Source organism: Solanum verrucosum, unplaced genomic scaffold (assembly GCF_900185275.1).
Source record: "Solanum verrucosum unplaced genomic scaffold, falcon-dt-bn FXZP01000103.1, whole genome shotgun sequence".
Taxonomy (NCBI): Eukaryota; Viridiplantae; Streptophyta; class Magnoliopsida; order Solanales; family Solanaceae; genus Solanum; species Solanum verrucosum.
The window spans coordinates 7,680,372-7,702,948 of NW_026020048.1; the positions used below are offsets into that span (position 1 = coordinate 7,680,372).

General features: G+C 34.6%; 4 protein-coding genes across 4 annotated transcripts; 3 read left to right on the plus strand and 1 right to left on the minus strand.

The window, feature by feature from the left end:
* Positions 1-3,645: 3,645 nt before the first annotated feature.
* Positions 3,646-7,619, plus strand: LOC125822354 (caffeoylshikimate esterase-like). The gene is made up of 8 exons (XM_049501750.1): positions 3,646-3,796; positions 4,462-4,491; positions 5,149-5,272; positions 5,355-5,501; positions 5,724-5,854; positions 5,932-6,069; positions 6,330-6,428; positions 7,354-7,619. Exons 1-8 carry the CDS (start codon positions 3,653-3,655, stop codon positions 7,570-7,572), a joined length of 1,032 nt encoding a protein of 343 aa, XP_049357707.1. The 5' UTR covers positions 3,646-3,652; the 3' UTR covers positions 7,573-7,619.
* Positions 7,620-9,335: 1,716 nt separating this feature from the next.
* On the plus strand, positions 9,336-12,494 carry LOC125822360 (protein ABA DEFICIENT 4, chloroplastic). The gene is made up of 6 exons (XM_049501757.1): positions 9,336-9,571; positions 10,157-10,388; positions 11,111-11,211; positions 11,492-11,620; positions 11,704-11,792; positions 12,189-12,494. Exons 1-6 carry the CDS (start codon positions 9,524-9,526, stop codon positions 12,337-12,339), a joined length of 750 nt encoding a protein of 249 aa, XP_049357714.1. The 5' UTR covers positions 9,336-9,523; the 3' UTR covers positions 12,340-12,494.
* Positions 12,495-12,809: 315 nt separating this feature from the next.
* Positions 12,810-18,818, minus strand: LOC125822352 (uncharacterized). Its single transcript, XM_049501748.1, has 11 exons — positions 18,567-18,818; positions 16,992-17,184; positions 16,800-16,885; positions 16,432-16,516; positions 16,015-16,093; positions 15,754-15,887; positions 15,559-15,645; positions 15,356-15,459; positions 14,635-14,765; positions 13,492-13,602; positions 12,810-13,160 (listed from the first exon to the last, which is right to left on the minus strand). Exons 1-10 carry the CDS (start codon positions 18,623-18,625, stop codon positions 13,493-13,495), a joined length of 1,068 nt encoding a protein of 355 aa, XP_049357705.1. The 5' UTR covers positions 18,626-18,818; the 3' UTR covers positions 12,810-13,160; position 13,492.
* A 559-nt stretch (positions 18,819-19,377) lies between these two features.
* On the plus strand, positions 19,378-22,490 carry LOC125822353 (uncharacterized). The gene is made up of 8 exons (XM_049501749.1): positions 19,378-19,810; positions 20,159-20,203; positions 20,369-20,498; positions 20,621-20,702; positions 20,786-20,834; positions 21,089-21,186; positions 21,774-21,912; positions 22,008-22,490. Exons 1-8 carry the CDS (start codon positions 19,472-19,474, stop codon positions 22,167-22,169), a joined length of 1,044 nt encoding a protein of 347 aa, XP_049357706.1. The 5' UTR covers positions 19,378-19,471; the 3' UTR covers positions 22,170-22,490.
* The last annotated feature ends 87 nt before the right edge of the window (positions 22,491-22,577 follow it).

The following is a 22,577-nucleotide window of genomic DNA, read 5'->3' on the forward strand; positions in this document are numbered from 1 at the left end:
GAGAATGAAGTAGCAAGTAGTTCAGTTTGGTGGTTCTCTATTGGCATGGGTGCATGGCGTCAGCCTTTTTGATTTTTTTCCTACTGAAATGAAACAGTTCTAGGAGATTATAAACTGCTAGTTTTTATAATATAATTGTGACTGTTTGAACATTAATTAGAAGAGTTTTTTTCACAATGAAACTAAATTTAAGGAAAGTTTATGAAAGCAAAATTTTATTTAAGGAATGTTGATCAACTCTTTTAGAAATAGTCGAATCTGGGAATAAGCACTAAGAACCCTATTTTCTTTTTTCTGGGGTCATTTCTTTTTTGGTCACGGACATCCCTGGAAAAGCACTTAGCTTCCGATTTTTCGACAGAATTAAGTTATGTCTCCTTTCTTCCATTAATTTAGAGAAAAGGAACCTAAATCACGAAGAAGAAAAAATCTGCTAATTGGGCAAATTAATGAAACTTAACTAAGATATTTAGGGCTGTCTTTATTGATTTAGAGAAAAGAAACCTAAATCACGAAGAGAAACCTATCGGGTAATTGGGCAAATTAATGAAATTAACTAAGATATCTAGTACTGCAAAGGCCTTACTAGGTGAAGATCTCCGCGAAGATGGATACAAAAACCCTAAGCAGATGGATGGAGAAGAATCCATTTTGTACCATCTTACATAGTTTCAAATTGTCAAAAATTATGAAAACCCATTCCGGTGCATTTACAGAAGGCAATAAACAAAATTGATCAACTATCAACCCAGCCCGTTACATAAAAAAATTGCTTAAGATGCATAAAAAATACACAAGAAAATTCAAAATCTTCCCTTTATTGCTAATTAATGTCAAAGAAAATTTGTCTTCTTTTTTCTTTTTCTAGTAAACATTTCCCTTATTGGACATGTTTTTATAGTCAAATGATCATTCAACTGATAAAGTTCCTGTTATTTACAGTTCATTAAGGAAAATTCAAGCCATAGCAACCACAATTTGCTTTAATTGTTGATGATGATAAACAGGTTAATTGTTTTTCAAAATATACAGTTCAGCTATAACATCCTGTTAATTAAACCACATACAAACATGAATAATGAAAAAGAAATTTACACCATCAGTGCAATTCATTACAATTTACACAGTCATTGGATATAAGTTAAATCTCTTTAAATTTTCATTATGTCACAGAAGCGTACATTTGAAGCAGTGGTACGAAATAAAAACACCGGCAGGATCGGTGTAGAAAGGACAGAAAAGGTAAGTAGGACAGTTGGTAAGTAAACAGGTGATCTATATATACACTCAAGTTCTCTGGTAGTCCTACATTGATGAAGTTTGATATGAAGAAGACTGTTATAAACATTTAAGGTAATGACAACAAATGGCTGAATACCTATATATTGAAGATACAAGGCGTAGGGTTTTTTTATATCCTGTGATTTACACATCAATAACTACTATTTTTCAATTTTCCTATGATTTACCCAGATTTACTCCAGTACTCCACATATTGATGTTTACCCTAATCTACTATAATAGGTTAACTACATTGATTGTTTAAAAAATCTTTATATTGTTAGTATTTACGACTTATATCCATTAACTTAAGCATCAAAGCTATTTGCAAAAACCACAGTAGGCAATTTGCAGCATTTCACTGATCAACTACCTTGAGGATGCTAACTTTCTTAGACTAGATTCATGACCTTATTAGCTCGTAAATCCACGCACACATATGCCTCTCAAATTTAAATGATCTTTAGCAGTAGTGTTGTTCTCGCTAAATCCATACATCATTGAGATCTCTGATATATATATATACTATTTTTGAGCATGTAAGATTGCATCTAGCTTGAAATTAACAACCTTTAGCAGATGATAATGTAGATTTCCATGGGTGTATCAAACTAACATAACCTCTGTATCTCTATGAAATAGGTGATAAGATCTGATACGCACTCTATTCTCCCTAGATCCATTACGTACACTAGGTAAATGTTGTTGTAATTCTCATCTAACCTAGCAGAGGTTCCAAACCCTACCAAAACCCTCAATTCCTATTGAGGTAAAGAGAAGAAAGCAACAAACAAAGATTTTTAAATCTTAAAATGCAATTTGCTCAGCCCAGAAATATAAAGTAGTAGTAGTAGTACCTGTTTGAGAATGAGATCCAAAATACTTATGCACGGACTTTTGAATTCAGGGTCTCAGCTTGATTACCGTTCCTCCATTAAAACCCCAAATTAAATACAGAAGGTTAATTCACTGTTTAATGCTCTGCAATAAAAATTGACGGAGAGAAAGAGAAATCACCTGAACGGAAGCTTTAAAACTCATTTCGAGTTGCAATTTACTCGATGAGATTTGGGACAAGCAACTTGAATCATAAGATTAGTGCCACAATTGATCGTCAGAATCAGAAATTAATCGGCCGGGAAACCGATTCAATCGGGAAACAACGGGCCACGGCTCTGAGAAACATAAACAATTCTCCATAAACAAAATTTTGGCTAAATCTGCTTAGGAAAAAAAATTATCCTCATCAATTTCTCCATCCCTTTTTACTTGTCTATTTTGGACTTTTTACTTTACTTATCATTTTTCGACAAATTAAAAAAAGACAATTTTTTTTTATCTATTACTATATCTCAATTTATTGACAGAGTTAATATTTTTGAAAAAGTAGAACTTGAGTAAATTAATTTTGAAATTCCATCAATTAATAGGAGCAAACTGATAAACTCACCATGTCAATTACTCCCTCTGTTTCTAATTACTTGTCCCTACAATTTAATTAACTCTTAATTTATTACACTCTTTGTCCTCTGTTCCTAATTATTTGTCCAATTTTTTCTTTTTTACTTGTCCCTAATTACTTGTCAATTTTGACAAATCAAAAAAGAAAAAAAATTATATAATATATCCTCAATTAATTAATTTTGAAAAACGTAGAGCTTTTAAAATTTTAATTCATCCACTTAATAATTAATAGTGGTAAAATACTAAACTCATTATGTCAATCATTATTTTCTTAATAAGTGTGTCAATTCATAATTAAGGGAGTAACTCATATCCCTTTTTTGTTTATTACGATAACATTAATCCATTTCTTCTACTTGTAAGTGATGATGATTAATAAAGTCATCCTAACTTAATTGAAATTGAGTGTAGTTATTATTGATAATGAATTGTTATTATGGATTTCAGATTAATTATGATATTTTAATATTTGCTATTTAAATTTTGACTATGTAAGAAGAAAAAAAACACCATCCATTTCTCATTCTGAATTAAATATTACCATAGTCATTAAATTAATCCATCCTATATTAGGCCAAGTCATATCCATATTCCTCCGCCAACCTGAAGAGCGAGCCATCACTTGTAAAATTTGGTCACTAATCAACATTTCAATTCTGATCTATTAAATTTTCTCGTCAAAGTTGTATAATCCCAAATACTTTTCTTTTTTTCTTCTAAATTTTACACCTTCTAGAGAAGTGTTACATCATACCTTGTGTTTCAATTGACTACTCATCATCAGATCCTATGTGCATTAAATTCCTAGACCTTTTTCAGTTTCTTTCTGCCTAGAGCTTTTTTTGTTTTTATTTCTGGGAAACGAAAGGTCCATTAATATTTCAGTGAGGTTCAAGAGGGTTCTGTAATGGGGAATCGGGTGAAATTTCCAGGTATTAGTGATGAATTACAGAAGATGTTAGATGCAGATATGGACAACGTAGACGCCAGGCGTTGTGCTAGAGAGGCATTTAAACATATTCAGCTTTCAATTGATCATATCTTATTCAAGGTATATTGTCTTGATTGCTCATTGTTAATATAAAAATAGACTTTTTGCTTCAAAATTTGGATTTTTATTGGTATTGGTCTATGGTGCAAACTGCAAAGGGACTCAAGTATTTGTGTGTGATCATACTATATAATAAAATGGTTCTTGCTCAATAGTAGGAAACAAACAACCTCTTTATAGCTCTGGGAATAACGTGCTCTTTTTTATGCTGGAGTCATAGCTAGCAACGTATTGGACTTGAATATGCCGAGCCTTTAGAAATTCTTGAAGCTCTAGCAGATCGATGGTACAAAACTACTTTTGAAAGAGAACCCTATTCCATCTACTGGAGATACTCGTTTATTCAGTATAGGACCATTCATAACAGTAATATCTATCTTTCTAAGTTATTGTAAAGTAAAGATTTATCTGGTTAAAATTATTTTATGTATGTCATCTTTGCAAATGCACCTTCTACTGAAAGCTTGTTATGTTGTCTTTGTTAAGATTGTTATAACTTTGGAAGTTTACACAGTTGAAACTTGTATACATATTTTGCCTTTGTCGTCTATTGTAATGGAGGACTGAGTGTTTCCAAATGGGTGTGATATCGTACGTGGAAGTAACGTATTTCTTACTGATCTTTTATGTTTTTTTAATGATTGCTTCTTCTATCTTTGCACCAGGTGCCACATGCTGGATTGAAGATGGAGGAGGTAAAGCTTATGCTCGTATTTCCTTTTTTCTAATGTGGTTGGAAAAGTGTTGACGCCTTATTGCCTGATTTTCCGTACTGAACTGTCAATGTTGTTAGCTTGTTCTGTATTTGTGGTCTAGTAAGTTATGGCTTCTTTCTACTTTTTCCTTTTCAAAATGAGAGATGATTTTAATAGCTCAAAAGAATAAATAAATAGAAACAAAAACAGATGGAGCAAATACGAGAACTTTGTATTGGATCTGCAGTTTTAGTATATGCTATTTGCGTCACTTCTTATTTGATGAACTGAGATTTAGCATAGGAATGATAGGATTCCATAAGAAGAATTGGGATTTAGTTTCCTTATTTAACTGTCAACCTTCTATTTTGAATTATGAGAGAATTTCGTACTCATATTGGAAGGTGATATATATGCTTGGTTCATAAGATTATAAGCTCCAAAATTTATAACATACTATCAGTAATGTAGACATTCATATAAATCATACTCATTAAACTTCTAAAGCAAGTGACGAAGGGGATAGTTTGGGAAAGATGACTCAAGGCGAGAAAAGTTTATTTTAGTGTACAAGTTAAGTTATTGACATTTGGATGTTATAGCCATAATATTGTTGTGATTTACATTGTATAATTTTTACAACATTCTGTGGCACAGTCTTATGAGGTTAATTCTCGAGGGCTTGAAATCTTCTCCAAAAGTTGGCTTCCAGAGACACGTCCAAAAGCTGTTGTCTATTTTTGTCATGGTTATGGGGATACATGCACTTTTTTTGGTGAAGGTTTGTGGCTTGCAAAAGCATTAAAGTCTCCGACAAGTTAATTTTTTTATAAGGAATTTGTAATGACTATCCTTACCTGTAGGCATTGCAAGGAAATTAGCATCTTTTGGTTATGGAGTAATTGCCATGGATTACCCCGGATTTGGGCTTTCAGAAGGTCTTCATGGTTACATACCAAGTTTTGACAAGCTGGTTGATGACGTCGTTGAGCATTACTCAAAAGCTAAAGGTATGACTTAATTGGATAACCAATAACCTACTTCATCATTAAATGGATTCTTCTGAGAGGTCAGGCACACATAATAACTTTTCCGTGTAAATTTTGGTATTTCGATTAGCATAAAGCAAAGATAGACGGAACATGACGACTTGACTTGGAATGTCATAGCATTTTCTTATTCTTCTTGGCACTCTAGTACAGAAAAATCTGACAGTTAATAGTTGGTTGCAGAAAAGCCAGAGTTCTGTAATCTACCAAGCTTCCTATTTGGGGAATCCATGGGTGGAGCAATAGCTTTGAAGGTGCACCAGAAGCAACCTAATTCTTGGAACGGTGCTGTTCTTGTTGCACCTATGTGCAAAGTATATCTCTGGAAATGCTTCTCTATTCTTACTGATGCCTCTGATTCATATAGAGTGATAACTGGTTTGTCATATAGATCGCAGATAACGTGGTTCCATCATGGTTACTAACACAAATTTTAATTGGCGTCGCAAAGTTTCTTCCAACACAGAAGCTAGTTCCAACACAGGATTTAGGAGAATTGGCAGTCAGAGATGCAAAGAAGAAAGAACACGTACGTATCACTTTGTTTTCTGTATAAAGCAGCTCTAAAAGGTAATAGTTCTTAGGAGATCAGGAAAGTGATAGCTTCAGAATATGAGAGGCTAATAGTGCTTGTGCCAGGAATGTCACTGTTACCTATCTCAATTGCATTAAGTGATGTTGATTAGCTTCTAGTAGGACTATCTTGATTGGTTGAACATCATATTTAATTGCGCAGATACACCCCGCCCATTTCTCATATAAAATGTAACCTGTTTCTTCTGTGTGCAGACTGCCTATAATGTCATCTCTTACAAACATAAACCCCGTTTACAGACCGCCCTGGAGTTACTGAATGCCACAAAAGAGATAGAGAGACTACTAGAAAAGGTGTGTCACGTGTTTCAACTTTTCTTTGAATTAGTGTAAAAATTCATCGCCGTGTTAACTGTTTAAAGGTCTATATGTGAATATCTTCCATTTATGGGAGTTGCTCCACAGTCGGAATATATTGCCTTGTGTTTGTATTGAAGAGGTTCCAGTCGTTTCTAATATTAAAAAACTTTTTATTGTTTTACTGTGTAATTTTTTCTAGCTGGTGTATCATCTTTTGCTCTTGTAGTTTAGGAAATACTTCTCCTCAATTAGCTTGATAAAGAGTGCCGAGAACTGTCCTTAACTGTGCTAATTACAGCTCTTGTTAATTCGTATGCATATAAATGTGAATCCACTTCTGTTTTTGTACGAATCATTCTTCTCATTTATGGTCAACATTTTTTCGACCCCTTCTTGAATGAATATATTTAGTCCTGTAGAAGTCTTTGCTAAGAGAAGGATCATCTCATTCATTGTGCAAGGTATCAAGGAAAATCAATTCTGACTTCAAAAGGGATGTTCCTTTCGATATATAAATGGAAATTTACCTAGATTAGTTTGTACTGGAATGAAACTGACTTGAATTGAAAAGAACAGGATTCATGAGCAACCTTATACTGATAGGGAATCGAGGCATAGTTGAGTTTCTTGGTAACGTATATGATTGTAAAATTCCTTTGCTATGGAGATTATTAGTACCTGTGTCGAGGTGAATTGGACCAGTGAAATTGATGTCCCTGTTACTATTCCCTGCGGGATAAAAATGTATATGATTCTACAGTAGTCGAGTTTCTTTAGTAGTAAAAAAGTCGAAACATCTGTGTTTTATGGCCTCATCTATACTGCCAGGATAAGCATATGACTGAGTTCCAACTTCCATGCAATCTGCATTCATATATCAAATTGTTGTCTACATATTGATAATAGTATTACTTTACAGGTATCTCTGCCATTGTTAATCTTACACGGAAAGAGTGATCTAGTGACTGATCCATCCGTTAGCAAAGCACTGTATGAGAGGGCAATTAGTTCAGACAAGAAACTGTTCCTTTATGAAGATGCTTGTCATGCCTTGCTCGAGGGTGAGTCAGATGAAATGATACTTAGAGTCTTTGGTGATATTATTTCATGGCTGGACGAGCATACCATCTCCTCCTAGCCATTTCTGCAATTTTCGTGTTTTATGTTTGTTTGCTAATTTATCTTGTAAGATTTACATGGTAGAAAGACATCTTTGTTGAGTTGTGACTTGTACATGAAATGAAAAGCAATGTAGTCATTCTGAATTTAACTTTTCAGGACATAATCAGCTTTCTTTAATTTCTCAATGTGTTCGATACGATACCGTAAGAGAAATGAGAGAGCACTATACGTTGTCGTGGAGGTAGGATTTTCACCAAAGGGTTCATCTTAATTCTACTAGAAATATATATTCACCTTTGTCTAGATTTATCAATTTTGCTTTTTCCTAGTTCTTAAAAACCTTTGGAAAAAGGATAATCCGGAGAAAAGGCAAAAAGGATAAACCTGTCAGAAGTTGGACCAATAAAAAGTAAATCCAGGCTATGTAAATCCAGAATGCTTCCTTATAATGGTCCACATTCGTCTTATTTGAGATGATTTATTTATTTGTCTGGTATAAACACATGACATATAAATGGAAATTAATGGAGTATTTGTACGGCTCGCATAAAATATTAAAAATAGAATTATCGAATTATCAAATTGAATCGAAATATTTGGTAATTTGGTAACTCAGTGTTTGATATGATATTCGATAGTAAAATTTTAGAATTATGGTATTTGGATTTAGTATGAGACATCAGTACCATTTGATATTCGGTATTTTCCGAATATCAAATTATTTACTTAATAAAAGTCATATATTAACATATTCATTACTCGTTTGTACAAGTTCAAAGAGAAAGTTAAAGAATAAGCATGAACAATCCAAATACATATATTTTTTAATTAGTTGTATCAATTTGTTTTTGATGTCTTCTTATTTGTTGATATTCTATTATATCGTACTTCCACATAAAAAACAAATAGAAATGATTGGAGAAATATTATTACTGAATGCCGTATCAAATCAAAATTTAATTTACCGTTTACCGAATTATCAAATCGAAATTTAAAATTTTGATATTTGATATCTACTTTTAACTACCAATTACCGAATTACCAAACTCAAAATTTGGAAAACCCGAGTCAAATACCGAACACCCAAGCCTAAGTATTTGATCTAAAAAATGGAATAGAGAAGTAAATGGAAGAAAAATACACACATTGGTTGAAAAGAATCATCTTTCCCGTATTTGGTTTGGATAAAGGAATAGAAATGAAAAATTCATCAATTTTTGAATAAACTCAAGAGTCACATTGCGAAAATGACAATAATGGTCCCTTATGTTTGAGGCTAGTTTACAAAATAGTCTTTCAAATATGCACCGAACTATTTGGTCATTTAAATTTGTGTAACACGTTTAGTTTCCCACAAATATTCATCAAATTCTATTGACAATAACCATGGAAAATAAAAAAGAGGAAATAAGTGAAAACTCACATATAGAGATTAAAAAAGTTTCTTTTGGATTTTTTGTTATTTATTTTAATTTGATATATATATATATATATATATATATATTTATATATTTGAAGTTTTTGTGTTGTATATTTTAGAATTTGATGAGACTTTATTGATATTTATGATTTTTTTTTTAAAAAGATCAATTATATTTCATCAAATTTAACAAACATAAACTGTTAAATATTTGACGGATACTAAAAATTTAATTTTTTTGCTGAACCAAATTTGTTCAATGCATACTGAAGGGACTATTTTGAACCAACCTCAAACATAAGGGACCATTTTTGTCATTTAATTTGGTAAAATTCTATTTCTATTTGAAGTTGGTCTCTTTCACTCTTATATGAGAGTAAAATTCATAAACAGAGCCAGGGGTCATGATCAATTTAGATGTCATTCCAGTGAAACATCTCCTTACTGTACTTGCTAATGTTTAATTTTTATTTTCCACATTGAATGAGGATGCCATTTTTGCTTTAATTCTTATTGTTGTTGCTCTCAATTCCCATACCCATCAACCATGGCCTTATCTTCTACTTGCTTTTGTCACTCTCAATTCTCACTCAAGGTATGCCCTTTCTGCTACTCTCTATTCATAGCTTGTAATATAAGTCTTTCTTCATTAAATTGGTGTTTATTGTTCTCAGTTTTTTAATTGAAAATTCATACCTGGTATGTATGTTAAACTGATACAGATTGTACTGTCTGGTTAGATCTGAAGTTTCTCCATTGCTATATGATTACATTGAAATTGAAAATGAAAATTTGAGAGAAATTAAGATGCTAGTGAAGTCTTCATGTAGATAGTGCTCAGCAACTATCTATCATTTGAAGATATTTTGGCAATAGGGAGTGTTTGGAAGAAAAAACTTTGAAGAATGAGGTGCTAGTGTTTGGAGGTTTAGTGAATTGAATGTCAATCTGGTACCGTTGAATTCTCACATGTCATTTGAATTATGCTATTAGAAATTAGGCTTGGTGAATTGCATGCCATGCACATCTTCAATAAAATTATTCTATACTTGGTAATGGAAAAAAGAAAATGAGGTTTTCCAACTCACTAAGCACTACCAAGTTTGAAGCTACAATGAAATGCCAACCCTGCTAAACGATTATGCTATTAGAAGTAATCAATCTCTACTACTTACTGTAGATGGACTGCTGGACACCTGCTCTGTCGTCAAATATCCTATGTTATATCAGAAGGAACCAGCCTCCATCCTCCACACTTAAAACAATAAACCTGAACCTTTTAAGTCAACAAGTTCAGAAACGAAGAACCAAACATGGCAATGGGTGGGGTTTCCTCGGAGGATCAAGAGTAATGTGTCAGCCTAACCTCCAAAATCATCCACAAAGAAGAACCTACAGGGTGTCTGCTATGTGTAATCTTTTCTTCCACTGCTTATCTTTAGTTCTCAATTCGTGTCTTGCTTCTTCCTTTTTGGTTCTTTTTGGATAATTCTTGGGAATCAGCTATATGCAGTCAGGAATGTGATTATTTACAGTCATCCCATAATGATGCGCTTTAGGTTATTATGACACCTACCTGCCAACACATATGTTAATTAACAAACTAAATTCAAAAAATTTATTACGATGCTTATTAACTTTGTACAAATGCTTTTATGTGCCCTTTTCTTAACGTGCTACTTGGCTTAATATCCAAACCTACTATCCTCCTTTTAGATGAACCAGGAAAAACAAATTCAAAAAGAAAAGTACTTGTAGAAGTATAACAATTTGCTGTCTTCTTTCAATCTGGTTGATAATAGAAATTTATCTCAACTTGTGCCACATGTTCCATTGAAATCTTGTTTCTCTCATTACGTTGCTGGATTTTCTATCTCATGTCAATGAAAGAGTATTCTTACTTGCTAATGTAGATGTGTAAACTGCTAGTGTCCTACATCTTATCCCAAGAGACAGTTTTGATGTACTGTGTATGGAATATCAAACTGAATATCAAATTGATCTATTTGATTATAAATACTTATGTATATGTATATATACATATTTTTTAAGCTTCTTATTGTTTACTCTCTTTGCAAATGTTTCAGTATCATCTATTTGAACTTTTGGGACAACTGATCTCTTATTTTTACAGGGTTGCCTAGTTCTCAAGTAGCTAGTAGTGTCTTTACGCTAGGAACAGCAGGCGTTCTTCCATTTTACACCCTCATGGTTGCAGCACCTAAAGCAGAACTTGTAAGTTATCTCAGTTCTGTGAAGCAACACTCTATATTTTAAATTTTCTAGAGAGTATGCCCTCTGGGTATATTATCAACTTAAGAAGCTCTTGTTTATTTCTTTTCTTGGATGACATAAAAAGTTATACCTGCCAAGTTCTCTCTCCTCATGTCATGCACAAAAACAGAAATCATGGGCATGATTTCAGTTGCATTGATTTGTCATCCAATTGCAAGGTACTAACTTTGTGCCTTCCCAAGATATATTGTAATTGGGCATAATTAAATACTTAATGCAGACCAGGAAATTGATGGAAAGTGCCATACCATATGTTGTGCTCGGACTTCTGTACGCATATCTGTTGTACCTGTCTTGGACACCAGATACAATTGGGCTGATGTTTGCTAGTAAATACTGGCTTCCAGAGGTTTGTTCTTGTGTTTAACAAATGATAGTTGTCATCTTGTGCTGATTCCGTGATTTGGGTTGTTGACATTTCATTCTGTTCAGCTATCTGGTATAGCAAAGATGTTCTCCAGTGAGATGACATTAGCATCTGCTTGGATTCACCTATTGGCTGTAGATCTTTTTGCTGCAAGGTCTCTCTCTTTCTCTCTCACATACACACTTCATTATTGTATGTGTTAGATTGTCCCATGTTAGTTGAGGAAATAGCCAATTGTCTCCTTATAAGGTGTTGCCATGTTGGACAATCCTCAACTTATGAGCTAGCGTTTGGGATTGAGTTGGAGCCAGGGAGTGGGGGATGTTTGGTTGTCCAACACTAGTTGAGGAATGGACTGTCTTGCCTCATATTATCGTTGGCCATTTCTCAATTCATGAGCTTGCTTTTAGGATTGTGTCAGATTCAAGGCCATTTTCTTAACAGTATGTTTGTGCAGCCAGTTGTTGCTTTCTGATCCTATTGGGTTGAGCAAAAAGGAGGAAGACGCCTAATTAAACTATTCTAATGCTGTTTTTTTTATTTGAAACAGGCAAGTTTATCATGATGGCTTGCAAAATGGTATTGAAACACGTCATTCTGTGTCTCTCTGCTTGCTATTTTGCCCCATTGGAATTGTTATTCATCTCCTCACCAAAGCTGTACTAAGTAGTGCAGAAAAAACAGTGCCTAGAACTCACTGACAGAGATTTAACAATAACGACTAATGTAACTGTGAACAAAGTGTAATTTTCATTCAACTACGAGTGTGCAAAGTTGTATATCATTGATCCAACACTGCTTGAAGCATTCAATTGATGAGCTCTCCTTTTACTTTTCAGTAAATCTAAATTCTTTTTAAGATGGCCAAATGTCAGGTTTCTTTCTTGTATCTTTACTCCTGCCAAAAGAAAATGTTTCTTCTTCTCTCATCCAATTATTGATAGGATGCAAATAAGAATTTCTCATCTCATATTTGCTATAAACATTGCCTATAATTGACTTCTAAGTGACATGAAAGTTGAAATTTGTTCTAACATCAGTGAAAAGTAACTCTTACTAAAAAGTTGGGTACTCTTTCTGGTCTCTGAAGAGTCGCTTGGGTCACCTCATGGGTTCATACACATGCTCACTATATTGTTTTCCTCATTTTTCATTCAAATTAATCAAGAACTGGTAGAGAAGAAAAGAGAAGGTCCATAAAATATGGGAAGTAATATATACTGTTTGTACAAATATTTCACTAACCCTGTTGGTCATATAAATCAATCATAACACAAATTCAATGTAGATGCAACATGGCAACCAGCAACGGGAATGGGCACAGAGCGTTTCTGCTTGTTATATAATTTCTTGATGTGCTCTCCATGATTCCAGGCACTCGATATTTGGGCGTAACATGGGAAGTACTGATATTATAAATAGTTTCAGGCCAATTACCACGACACAATAAGGAGTATCCGGAAAACATGTTTCTCCTCATTTGCATCACTGTTAAGAGTCAAAAGTATGATTGCTATTGCACCTGGACAAACAAAAACAATGGAAGTTCAGAAGGAAGCACCAGTATTCTCGTGACAGGGATTTGAATATCATTACTGCTTACTGTAGCCTTATAATGCTCAACGAAGCAAAGCAAATGCCACCAAAACATCATTCTTATTATATATTATGTAGCTTAAGAAACACTATGTTGCTAGTCGAGAAAATTTTCTTTAACTTCACTGGATAAGAATCCAGAGACATTAAGTTATTCAAAAGCAGATCATTGTAACCATCTTCCAGAAAGAGACATGGTACTAGCTGAACAAAGGTGAAAATAAATTAACCAAATTCTTTGAGAAATGGTTGCTCACATCAAGTAGGAAGTGGAGACATTTCAACTTGATCGTCCAAGATGCCATTGGAGCTTGAGCCTTGGAAAGAATCTCTCCTAGAACGATCCAAGGATGTAGCTTCATATATGCCTACAAGATTTAGAAGTGAGACCAACTCACTAACCAATAAATGACTCGGGCAAAGTAAATATCAAGCAATAACATGTGTTAGTTTGTTTTTAGAATTTTGGGTGAGGATGCAATAACATATGATGATTCAACGAAAGAAATTTACAACTGCAATAACATAGAAAAGTATTCCAGGTTTGATGGAACATCTCAACATAAAAAAAATGATCAACTTCAGTTCTTCAGATTATTCTCTAATGACTCTACGTCATACTCATACCTGTGATGCAAAAACTATCACCTAGAGAAGCTTTTGAGTAAATACATTATGTCAAAGAATTTCTTCTTCTTTTTGATAAGGTAAAGTAATTCATTATGAGAAACAAAATAGAAGAGATTACATAATGAACTAGTTATCATAGTTAGGTCGAACTCGTTTTTTTTAATAAGAAGGTCAAACTCAATTTCAATGCCAAGTGAATGCATTTTTTGAGAAGCAATATTGGGATGGATGAAATATCGCACACATTTGAGTTGGAGAGCAACTCTTGGATAGGCATGTTAAATGCAGTAACCAACTCCATCCTGAACTCTCGGGTGTCCACTTACAAGCCTCTTAAAGTCCATCCAACTTGTCAACTCTAATATTACAATACTCTACAAATGTCTTTATTTTGACTGAAGAACTAGTTATGAGATGTCTCTAAGGAATTGAATTTGAAAAAATGCTTGTTCATCTTGAGCATCTCTTCTTTTTCTGCTAAAATGTTAGTAAATCTACTACAATTTGAAACAACAACAACCTTTTTTATTCAGCATGGTCTCAGAACATATTCATGTTCAACAATCATCATTTGACAGATTCGATTAGCAAAGCAATCCGATATGCAGAAATAGCTGTGCAGAAAGAAATTGGAAAAGATGAACCCCCACCCCCCTCACCAACAACAACCCCAGTATAATCCCACAGGCACAAGTGGAATCGAGGAGGGTAGGATGTACGCAGACCTTTACCCCTCCCCACCCCAAAAAAAAAGAAAGATTGCATCATACCGATTCCCAAGATGGCGGCACAAACAAGAAAGCCGAGTAACGAGAAGTCCATTTTATATACTATCTCCATGAAAATGATGCATCCTGCCGCAACCAATAAGTGCCTTGGGGAAGAGAAAACCATATGCAACCTACAAATGGACAATAATGTAGAATTTCCATATGAGACTGTCGACTTGCAGGTCTAGGGAAGAAATCAAATGAACTCAAAGAATATACAAAAGGAGTCAGAACAGAAAACGCTAACGCTTCTGGTGATAGGATCTAACATACCCAAAGCCGTAACAAAGACCACAATATATGCTTCTCTTACTTGAGCTCCATCAAAGACGATAAAAGTAATTACTAAGCAGGAAGGTAAAACATTTACTCAACAAAAGTTGTTCTTACCTTGCAATGGTCCACGACAAAAAAAGTAAAGATGGAAAAGTGAAATGCTAGCAGAAGAGAGGGAAAATGCATTCAATAAGAAGTCATGAATCAATGCTGACAGGTAATTGCCAATAATGGGCCGTACACCACCAAGATAAAAGATATGAAGAAGACACACATAAATTCATATTCCTTGCAGAAACAGAGATCTTTATACAATCAGGTAAAATCGCTTAACATTAATTAATAAGGTCAGATAAGGACCAGACGGTGTTTGCTATAGCAATCAGTTAAGAGTTGGTAAACTAAATAATTTTACAAGGATCAGAAAGAGATCACAAAATATTACCTCTCCTCTGCGATGCTATCAATGTAAAATATCAATATCATCCCAAATAAGATGGTGCTTGAAAAAGCCCAGACAGAAAAGGGCAGCTCTACATTGTTAGATCCCTGAGTATCTCCACACAAAGAGGGAAAGCAATTTAAAAGAAGAAGAAGAAGAAGAGATTCTTAACAACATAGCTACTGAAGGTATCAAACTGTACTCACTATAATCATGTCCCACATGGCAACAGGAAACAAAAAGCATGTCGCAGAAGTAAGGGTTATGGCATGGAGTCGCCTCTTCAGTTGGTTCTGTGTAAATGAGATGGGAAATATTCAAGGGTAGCTTTTACTCCCTCCTTAATGTACCAGATAATAGAAAGTTGAGTGGATCAAATAGCTTGATGGGACTACACAAACCTTAAGTGAGACCCGTCTTGCGATCACCCTCCGAAGTGCTGATAAGATTCCAGCAAGAATGGGAAATAGCATTTCCTTCATTCCCACTAGCTGTTCAGTATGTGCTTCATCATCAGAGGAGGCATTGCTAAATGGTATTTGTTTGTTAAGTTGGTTTCTACATAAGATTCAGCGAGCGAGAAATAGAGAAGGAAATTGAAGAACAAAGTGCTAATGCAGAATGAATTTGCTACAGCAAAGAGCTCAATATAGAAAGGATATGAAATGGAGAATATGTAGCCATCGCCCATCCTTGTGATAAAAAGTAGAAGGATGCAAGCATTGCAAGGAGTCCACCAACCTGATGAAGGGGAAAATAACAATGAATTACCACCCAAGAAAATGCAGAGTGAAGTAGAAATTTTTCCAACTGCTTTTCTTTCTAATAAGTAAGATAATTTCAATTGCTTAATCCCATTTTCTATCATAACATAAACTTATAGCTACTGGATCATAAAGAGAAGAAATTAAGTTTCCTAGTGTGAGTCCAGTACGAAAGATATGCAATAAATTCAAAAGAAACAGATCCACAACAAGTTCATGCTTTCAATAATCAGAGAATTATATCACATGAAAGTATGAGGATTTTTTATAATTTCAAAGCAAATAAATAAATACAGTAGTTAAAAAGAAGTATACCTTTTTCCAAACATGACCCCCCCTGCCATACAGTACCCCGGATAATACTCCTAGAACAGCACCAGAATACTCGCCCAATATGGCCCTGATTGAATAAGAATATTTAATCGCAAGGAGGCACTAGATAATTAACAGAAAAAAGAAACAATTTCAGACAGATGGCCCAAGCAGAACCATCATATGTTTTCATGTATAGACAGCCACAAGGGCAACACATAATGATGATACGATAGAATTTGCTGACAAAAATTACCTACCATGTGGTTATTAGTGCCAGAGTTACTGAATAGGAAAAAGGAACAATGCAAAAACACAAATTCAAGAAAGGAAAAAAGTGACAGTTAAATATCACTCAACCTTGAACTTACCGAACAGGACCACAAGATTTAAGGCCCTTTCCCCACAAGATGAAGTAAAGAGCTGTTATACCACCATTTACAACTGAAGGTACCACCTGTCGAAAGAAAGATTATCAGCAAAAACGCATAAGTGACAGTGAAATGACCTTCTGTTACCTTTTTGACATTTATTAAAGGAAGAAGATGATAGCTCTACTAGACCTGTGTATTAGCAAGTGCCCTGCCCTTCCAAGGCTTTTGCGCTACTAGAAACCAGATGCATGATGGAAGAAGACAGCAGAACATAAACAGAACAACTGAAGCCCCTGTCTGAGACAAATAGCGGTACATGGAGTAAACTGACCATATTCTCATAAAGTTCCCAACAACATGGATTATCTGCAAGGGGGTTTGTCTACATTGAGACAAGTCTGTCAGTAATAACTTCTGAGGTAATATGGAGCAAGACTCACAGACAGGAGGCAAAACTTAACACATGACTCGAAACCACATTAATAAATCCATTTTTCACCATTTCCACTTAAAGATCAACAATTGATAGGCTTCTTTACATAAGAGTGTTGGAAAAACTTGCTTCATTAAAATTTAAGAACTCAAAACTAATAACATAACAGGATTATCCATCTGTGCTTCTGACTATTTATGAACTTAGCCAAGTCCTTGAGAATCCACGATGAAGAGAACCAGAGCTCTTAAGTTCAAATCCCAATGGAGGCCAAAACACTAGGTGAATTCGTGTTGGTGGGAGGTAGCGGGTACCCCGTAGAATAGTTGAAGTATGCACAAGCTGACCCGGACACTTCCATCATTAAAAAAAATCTTGAAAATCCAGGATTTGGATAAAATGGCGGTATTGTTCATTATGAAAACGAAGGTTGCATCTATGAAAACATAATGTTGCTGGAAGGATCCGCTTGGCCAATTTTCAACCAGCTTTTAGCAGGATGAACTCCAGCATTTTTAACTTATTCTCCAGCATGTTTAGACTCAATCAGCTGATGTAAACAATAGCCCTATTTTGGTATGAGATAAAGAAAAGAAAGATTTCTTGGCGAAACCATTTTGCAGTGCTTGATAGCCAAAATTAAATTTTGTACTCAAGGGAAAAAGTTTCACCAAACAGGAGGAAAATATACACCCGTCATAGGCTAAGCCATTTCCACTCCACTCTAGATTTCACTCACAACTATCAACATGTAACCATTTTTCTCCTCTTGCCGGCAAATTATTAGTATTACCAAACAAACATGCATCATCCTAACCCGAACTATCTACATCTACTAAAATTTATCATCTTTATGCCTAAACAAATGCTGGAAAATAACAAGGAGATAATAACTCTCTTAAGATTAAAAAAAACTACACTAATCAAAATGTGCATGCTTCCAAATCTTGTTTGCCTCCGTAAACAAAAAAAAAATTGATACTTGAAAAACAATCGAATGGTTAACCAGTTAATACAATCGTAAATTGGACGTCGAATCAGCACATTTCTATGGTAAACCCTCGAAACTCCAAAAATTGCCATGAGAGGGGGAGGTCAATCACCTCAGTCTTAGGAATAGGAAAAATTCACATAAAATTCTGAACTTTAAATCTTCTCAAATAGATTAATTACAAAACGAAGAAAGCACCAATTAGTATTAGGAAATGCCAAATCAAAGAAAGCAGAAATGCACTGAAATTTTTTAAAAAAAACCAATAATTTCAGAGAAAAATTATAAAATCAAAATACGATTAACATTCGTGTCTTTTGCAAAAGGATATTTGGCATACCTCATGGTAGCAGAATGAGATGAACCGCGATTTTCTGGAAGTGGCTTCGGAGACATCATTTTTGCAACAATTAATCTGTTTTAAGCTTCAATGAATCGATTGAGAATAAACTGAGTTTAGTGGTGAATGCAGAGTGAAGAAGAAAGCGAATGCGAATCGATGAGTTAAACAATGGAAAAAATTCATTAGCTTGGTGAAGGAGTGCAAGTCCATGAAAGCCGATGTTGATCTCGACAGCAAGAACCTCCCTCGATCCGCTCACGTGGAGCTTTGGGCTGAATGTTGTTGGACTTGGATAATTGGGCCAAAGCACATTAATGGCCCAACTGTGTCGTTGGCCGGGCAAGTTGCACAGATAGCCTCTTGAAGGACTACTGTTTAGGGCATAGCCGCATATTGCAAATGTACTAAAAATGTTGTTTAATTTCATTGTCTTAAACATGTCATGTAAAAAATTAAAGAATTGTTAAGAAAGAGAAAAAAATTATTTTTGTAAACGGACTAAAATAATTAGGTCAAACAAATTGAAATAGATTAAGTGTAATATTTAAACCATTTTAGAATCAATTTCAGACTTGCATTGAGAATTATCAAAGCCAAACTTTAGTCTGAAATTATTTGTAGGTTCCAACTTCAAACATTTAGATTTGAAATTAGACTTAATAATCCTCGATTTCAGACCTATATATTTGAATTTGAACTACCTAATTTAACTTCAAAAATCAAAATTGTATGTGTGCTTTTAATGTTCAAATTTGAAGTTGGCAAGTACATTAAGCTTGGTAACAAAAAAAATAAAATCAATACAAGTAAAAAAGAAACAAAAAATTCGCAAGTGATAAAGTGAGACAGAGGAAGAGAAAAAGGGTAACAGAAAGCAGTTGGAGATATTCTACTGAGAAACAATGGCTACGCTCTGTACTTTGATTCTTCCCAAATTTCCTCAATCGAGAGGAATATCAACAACTCGTGCTGTGTTAACTAGGGATTCCAAAATGAAGGTTCCTTATGAACTGAAGCAGGGACAATCTCGTCTTTTTCACAAGCTTCCCTCTGGTCTAAACATGGAGGTTCTCTACCAGAGGGGCAGTGACCCAGATGAGGAACAGAGAAGATCTATCAAAAACCCACCTTTAGTATTTGTTCATGGAAGCTTTCATGCAGCTTGGTGTTGGGCTGAACACTGGCTCCCCTTCTTTTCCCAAAATGGATATGATTGTTATGCTCTAAGCTTGCTGGGACAGGTACTCTTTATGTTTCAACAACTGCAATTACATGGATAAAAAGATGTAAAATAGGATAAAATTCTTAGATCTCATGGTAAACTGCTTAATTTCTTTTTTGTATCCAGATAATGCTTTATTCAGTACTGATGATCGATTAGCCGACTGAACTAGCTTGCAGTTTGATAAATGTTGGAAGAATTGTAATCTCAGATAAATATCCAGTTTTAGTTTACTTACTCAAATAGATTCCACTAGTTACTTCGCGAAGATATTTCATTATCATTTAAATGGTGAAATAGCAATGCAACCCTATCGAAGTAGCAAAGGTATGTTATTAATGTATATGTACCCTTTTGACATTGCCAGGGAGAAAGTGATTCACCTGCTGCTGCAGTTGCAGGTACCCTCGAGGTATTTTACATTTCTTTCTGTTAGATTCTTGTTGGTTGTCAATCAGGAAGTTGCCTGAGTAATGACATTTACGCTGAGCTGACATTTCTCATTCAGGTTTCGCTTAGTGCATTGCTGAAACGGTTTTCAGTTCCTTCTAATTCTGTACTTTGCTGCATTCAGTAGACACATGCTGGTGATATTGCTGACTTCATCCACAAAGAGATCAAGTTGCCACCAGTATTGCTTGGACATTCATTTGGGGGGCTTATTGTTCAGTATTACATTGCAAATATTAGAAGAGAAGCAGTAAAAGGTAATCGTGTTTTTGTTATTGTTTGCAAGCTAAGGAATACTGCATTTTCTACTCCAAATCCAAAAGTTCCTCAAAGTGGTTACTTCTACTCAATCATACAGTTTCCTCTTTTGGTGCTACAGGTTCTGATTCAGAAAAGAAAAGCTTATTCCCCAATCTTTCTGGAGCGGTGCTCGTTTGCTCGGTACCCCCTTCGGGTAATAGGTGACTTCCTGTACTGAAAAAGCATGTCTTCCATACAAACTTTGTTTTCACTCAATAACTTGTTTCCCTTTTATATTATTCAGTGGTTTAGTATGGAGATATCTCTTCTCCAAGCCTCTTGCTGCTTTCAAGGTTTGTCTATTTAGTTTAAAGAAACCATATACACACTTATCTCAGCTACAGACTAGCATTTACAAGGGCATACATATGTACATATTGAAGCCACTTGGACCCATTCTTCCTGTTTCAATTTTTCTGTGAAAACTATCGATGATAAAAAAGTGATTATAACCTCATTAAGTGGGTGAAACGTCATCCGTTTTCTTTTTGCCCTGTTTGCACATCCCTTTTTTTTTTCAAATTGATGAATTTGATATTTCGAGCAGGTAACTCGGAGCCTGGCAGCCAAAGCTTTTCAAACATCTTTACCTCTGTGTAAAGAAACATTTTTCTCAGCAGGAATGGAGGATCAGCTGGTTGCACGGTCAGTCAAATTAGAACTTAGATGGTTATTGTTTTAGATATCAGATGAAAGAGTAAATGACTTATAGACAAAGACCTTTTTCGTAGAACTCATTTCTATGTTCTCCTATCACTGGTATTAGGAGGATTTTGAAGATGCATGTGTACTACTAGACAATTTAAGAGTGGCAAAAGTTGACTTCAAACATGTTCCCACTTGAGTTATTCCTACGACTTCCCAAATATTAGTAGCTTGAACTGAAAGTTTCCTGGTCGAATTGTAAAGATCTGGTAACTGATGCATATACTATTCTAATAATCAGCTTGAGGATTCCTCTTTTCAAATATCCATTAATGTGAATTTTCTGAGTTATCAATCTCCAGTTCAAATAGTAGTCATCTAGTTTATGTTAACATTTTGTTCTGTGAAGTTCGTAGATTAAGTTTGTAAATTTGTTTGAATATCAATCTTGAGAATTTTGTTTTATATTAAACAGAATAGATGATCTCGCTATGCATCTTGTTCCAAGCATTATATGTTGGACTAAATCAGCTATGTATACAACATCGTCTTATGGCAACATTTGCCTTTTCTTTTCTCCTTTTTAGTTACCAACAGCTAATGACTGAAAGCTCAAGGATGCCTTTGTTTGATCTAAGAAAGCTCAACGCATCTCTTCCTGTCCCTCGACTTGAGGATCCTGCATTTAAAGTGCTCGTAGTGGGTGCAAAGGATGATTTCATTGTGGTAAGTTCTTGGACAATTTTGGGAAGCATTTTGTGAACTCTAGAGATAAATAGTCCTAGTGTTCTGAAAGTAACATATGAATGTGATTCTCTCAGGACATGGAAGGACTCAATGAAACAGGAAGATTTTATGGCGTCCCAGCAGTCTGTATTGAAGGGGTTGCTCATGATATAATGATAGATTGCTCATGGAGAACGGGTGCACAACCGATCCTATCATGGTTAAACAGCTTAAATAAAGCTGGGACACAAATATGAAGGAAAATTGCTCCCTGTTAATGTCCGGATTTTGTTGATTAGTTGAAACCTCTGATTTGGCATTTGATTCAATCAAAGATTGAGAAGTTAAGATAGGATAGGATTGAGTTTGTACTCCTTTTATATTGGTTTTGGAGATCTGTTGGATATAGATTGATGTCGAGAAACTAGCAAAACAGAAACAGCTGGTTCAGTAAGATGAAAATTTTTGTTAGAAGAAGTCAAGAAGTTCATAAACAACTTCTTCTTGGTTTGGCTTTGATATTCATCTGCTGTTAAATCTTGTAAATTTTGAACAAAATGTGAGTTTTGGTTCCAAAATGTTATGAAAAGAGACACTTACATGGCTTGAGAATTATATTTAGTGGTTTCTTTTGAGCTTTCACTTTCATGAGAATATTGACATTT

Excerpts from the sequence above, each read along its gene's own strand:
- LOC125822353 (XM_049501749.1), top strand. The coding sequence starts at position 19,472 with ATGGCTACGCTCTGTACTTTGATTCTTCCCAAATTTCCTCAATCGAGA. Across the intron at positions 19,811-20,158 it reads CTCTAAGCTTGCTGGGACAG|GGAGAAAGTGATTCACCTGC; the intron begins GTACTCTTTATG and ends TGACATTGCCAG. Across the intron at positions 21,913-22,007 it reads CAAAGGATGATTTCATTGTG|GACATGGAAGGACTCAATGA; the intron begins GTAAGTTCTTGG and ends TGATTCTCTCAG.
- LOC125822352 (XM_049501748.1), bottom strand. The coding sequence starts at position 18,625 with ATGATGTCTCCGAAGCCACTTCCAGAAAATCGCGGTTCATCTCATTCT. Across the intron at positions 17,185-18,566 it reads TCTCATTCTGCTACCATGAG|ACAAACCCCCTTGCAGATAA; the intron begins GTATGCCAAATA and ends GTCTCAATGTAG. Across the intron at positions 16,886-16,991 it reads GGGCACTTGCTAATACACAG|GTGGTACCTTCAGTTGTAAA; the intron begins GTCTAGTAGAGC and ends TTCTTTCGACAG.
- LOC125822354 (XM_049501750.1), top strand. The coding sequence starts at position 3,653 with ATGGGGAATCGGGTGAAATTTCCAGGTATTAGTGATGAATTACAGAAG. Across the intron at positions 3,797-4,461 it reads TTGATCATATCTTATTCAAG|GTGCCACATGCTGGATTGAA; the intron begins GTATATTGTCTT and ends TCTTTGCACCAG. Across the intron at positions 4,492-5,148 it reads CTGGATTGAAGATGGAGGAG|TCTTATGAGGTTAATTCTCG; the intron begins GTAAAGCTTATG and ends TCTGTGGCACAG.
- LOC125822360 (XM_049501757.1), top strand. The coding sequence starts at position 9,524 with ATGGCCTTATCTTCTACTTGCTTTTGTCACTCTCAATTCTCACTCAAG. Across the intron at positions 11,212-11,491 it reads CAGCACCTAAAGCAGAACTT|ACCAGGAAATTGATGGAAAG; the intron begins GTAAGTTATCTC and ends TACTTAATGCAG. Across the intron at positions 11,793-12,188 it reads GTAGATCTTTTTGCTGCAAG|GCAAGTTTATCATGATGGCT; the intron begins GTCTCTCTCTTT and ends TATTTGAAACAG.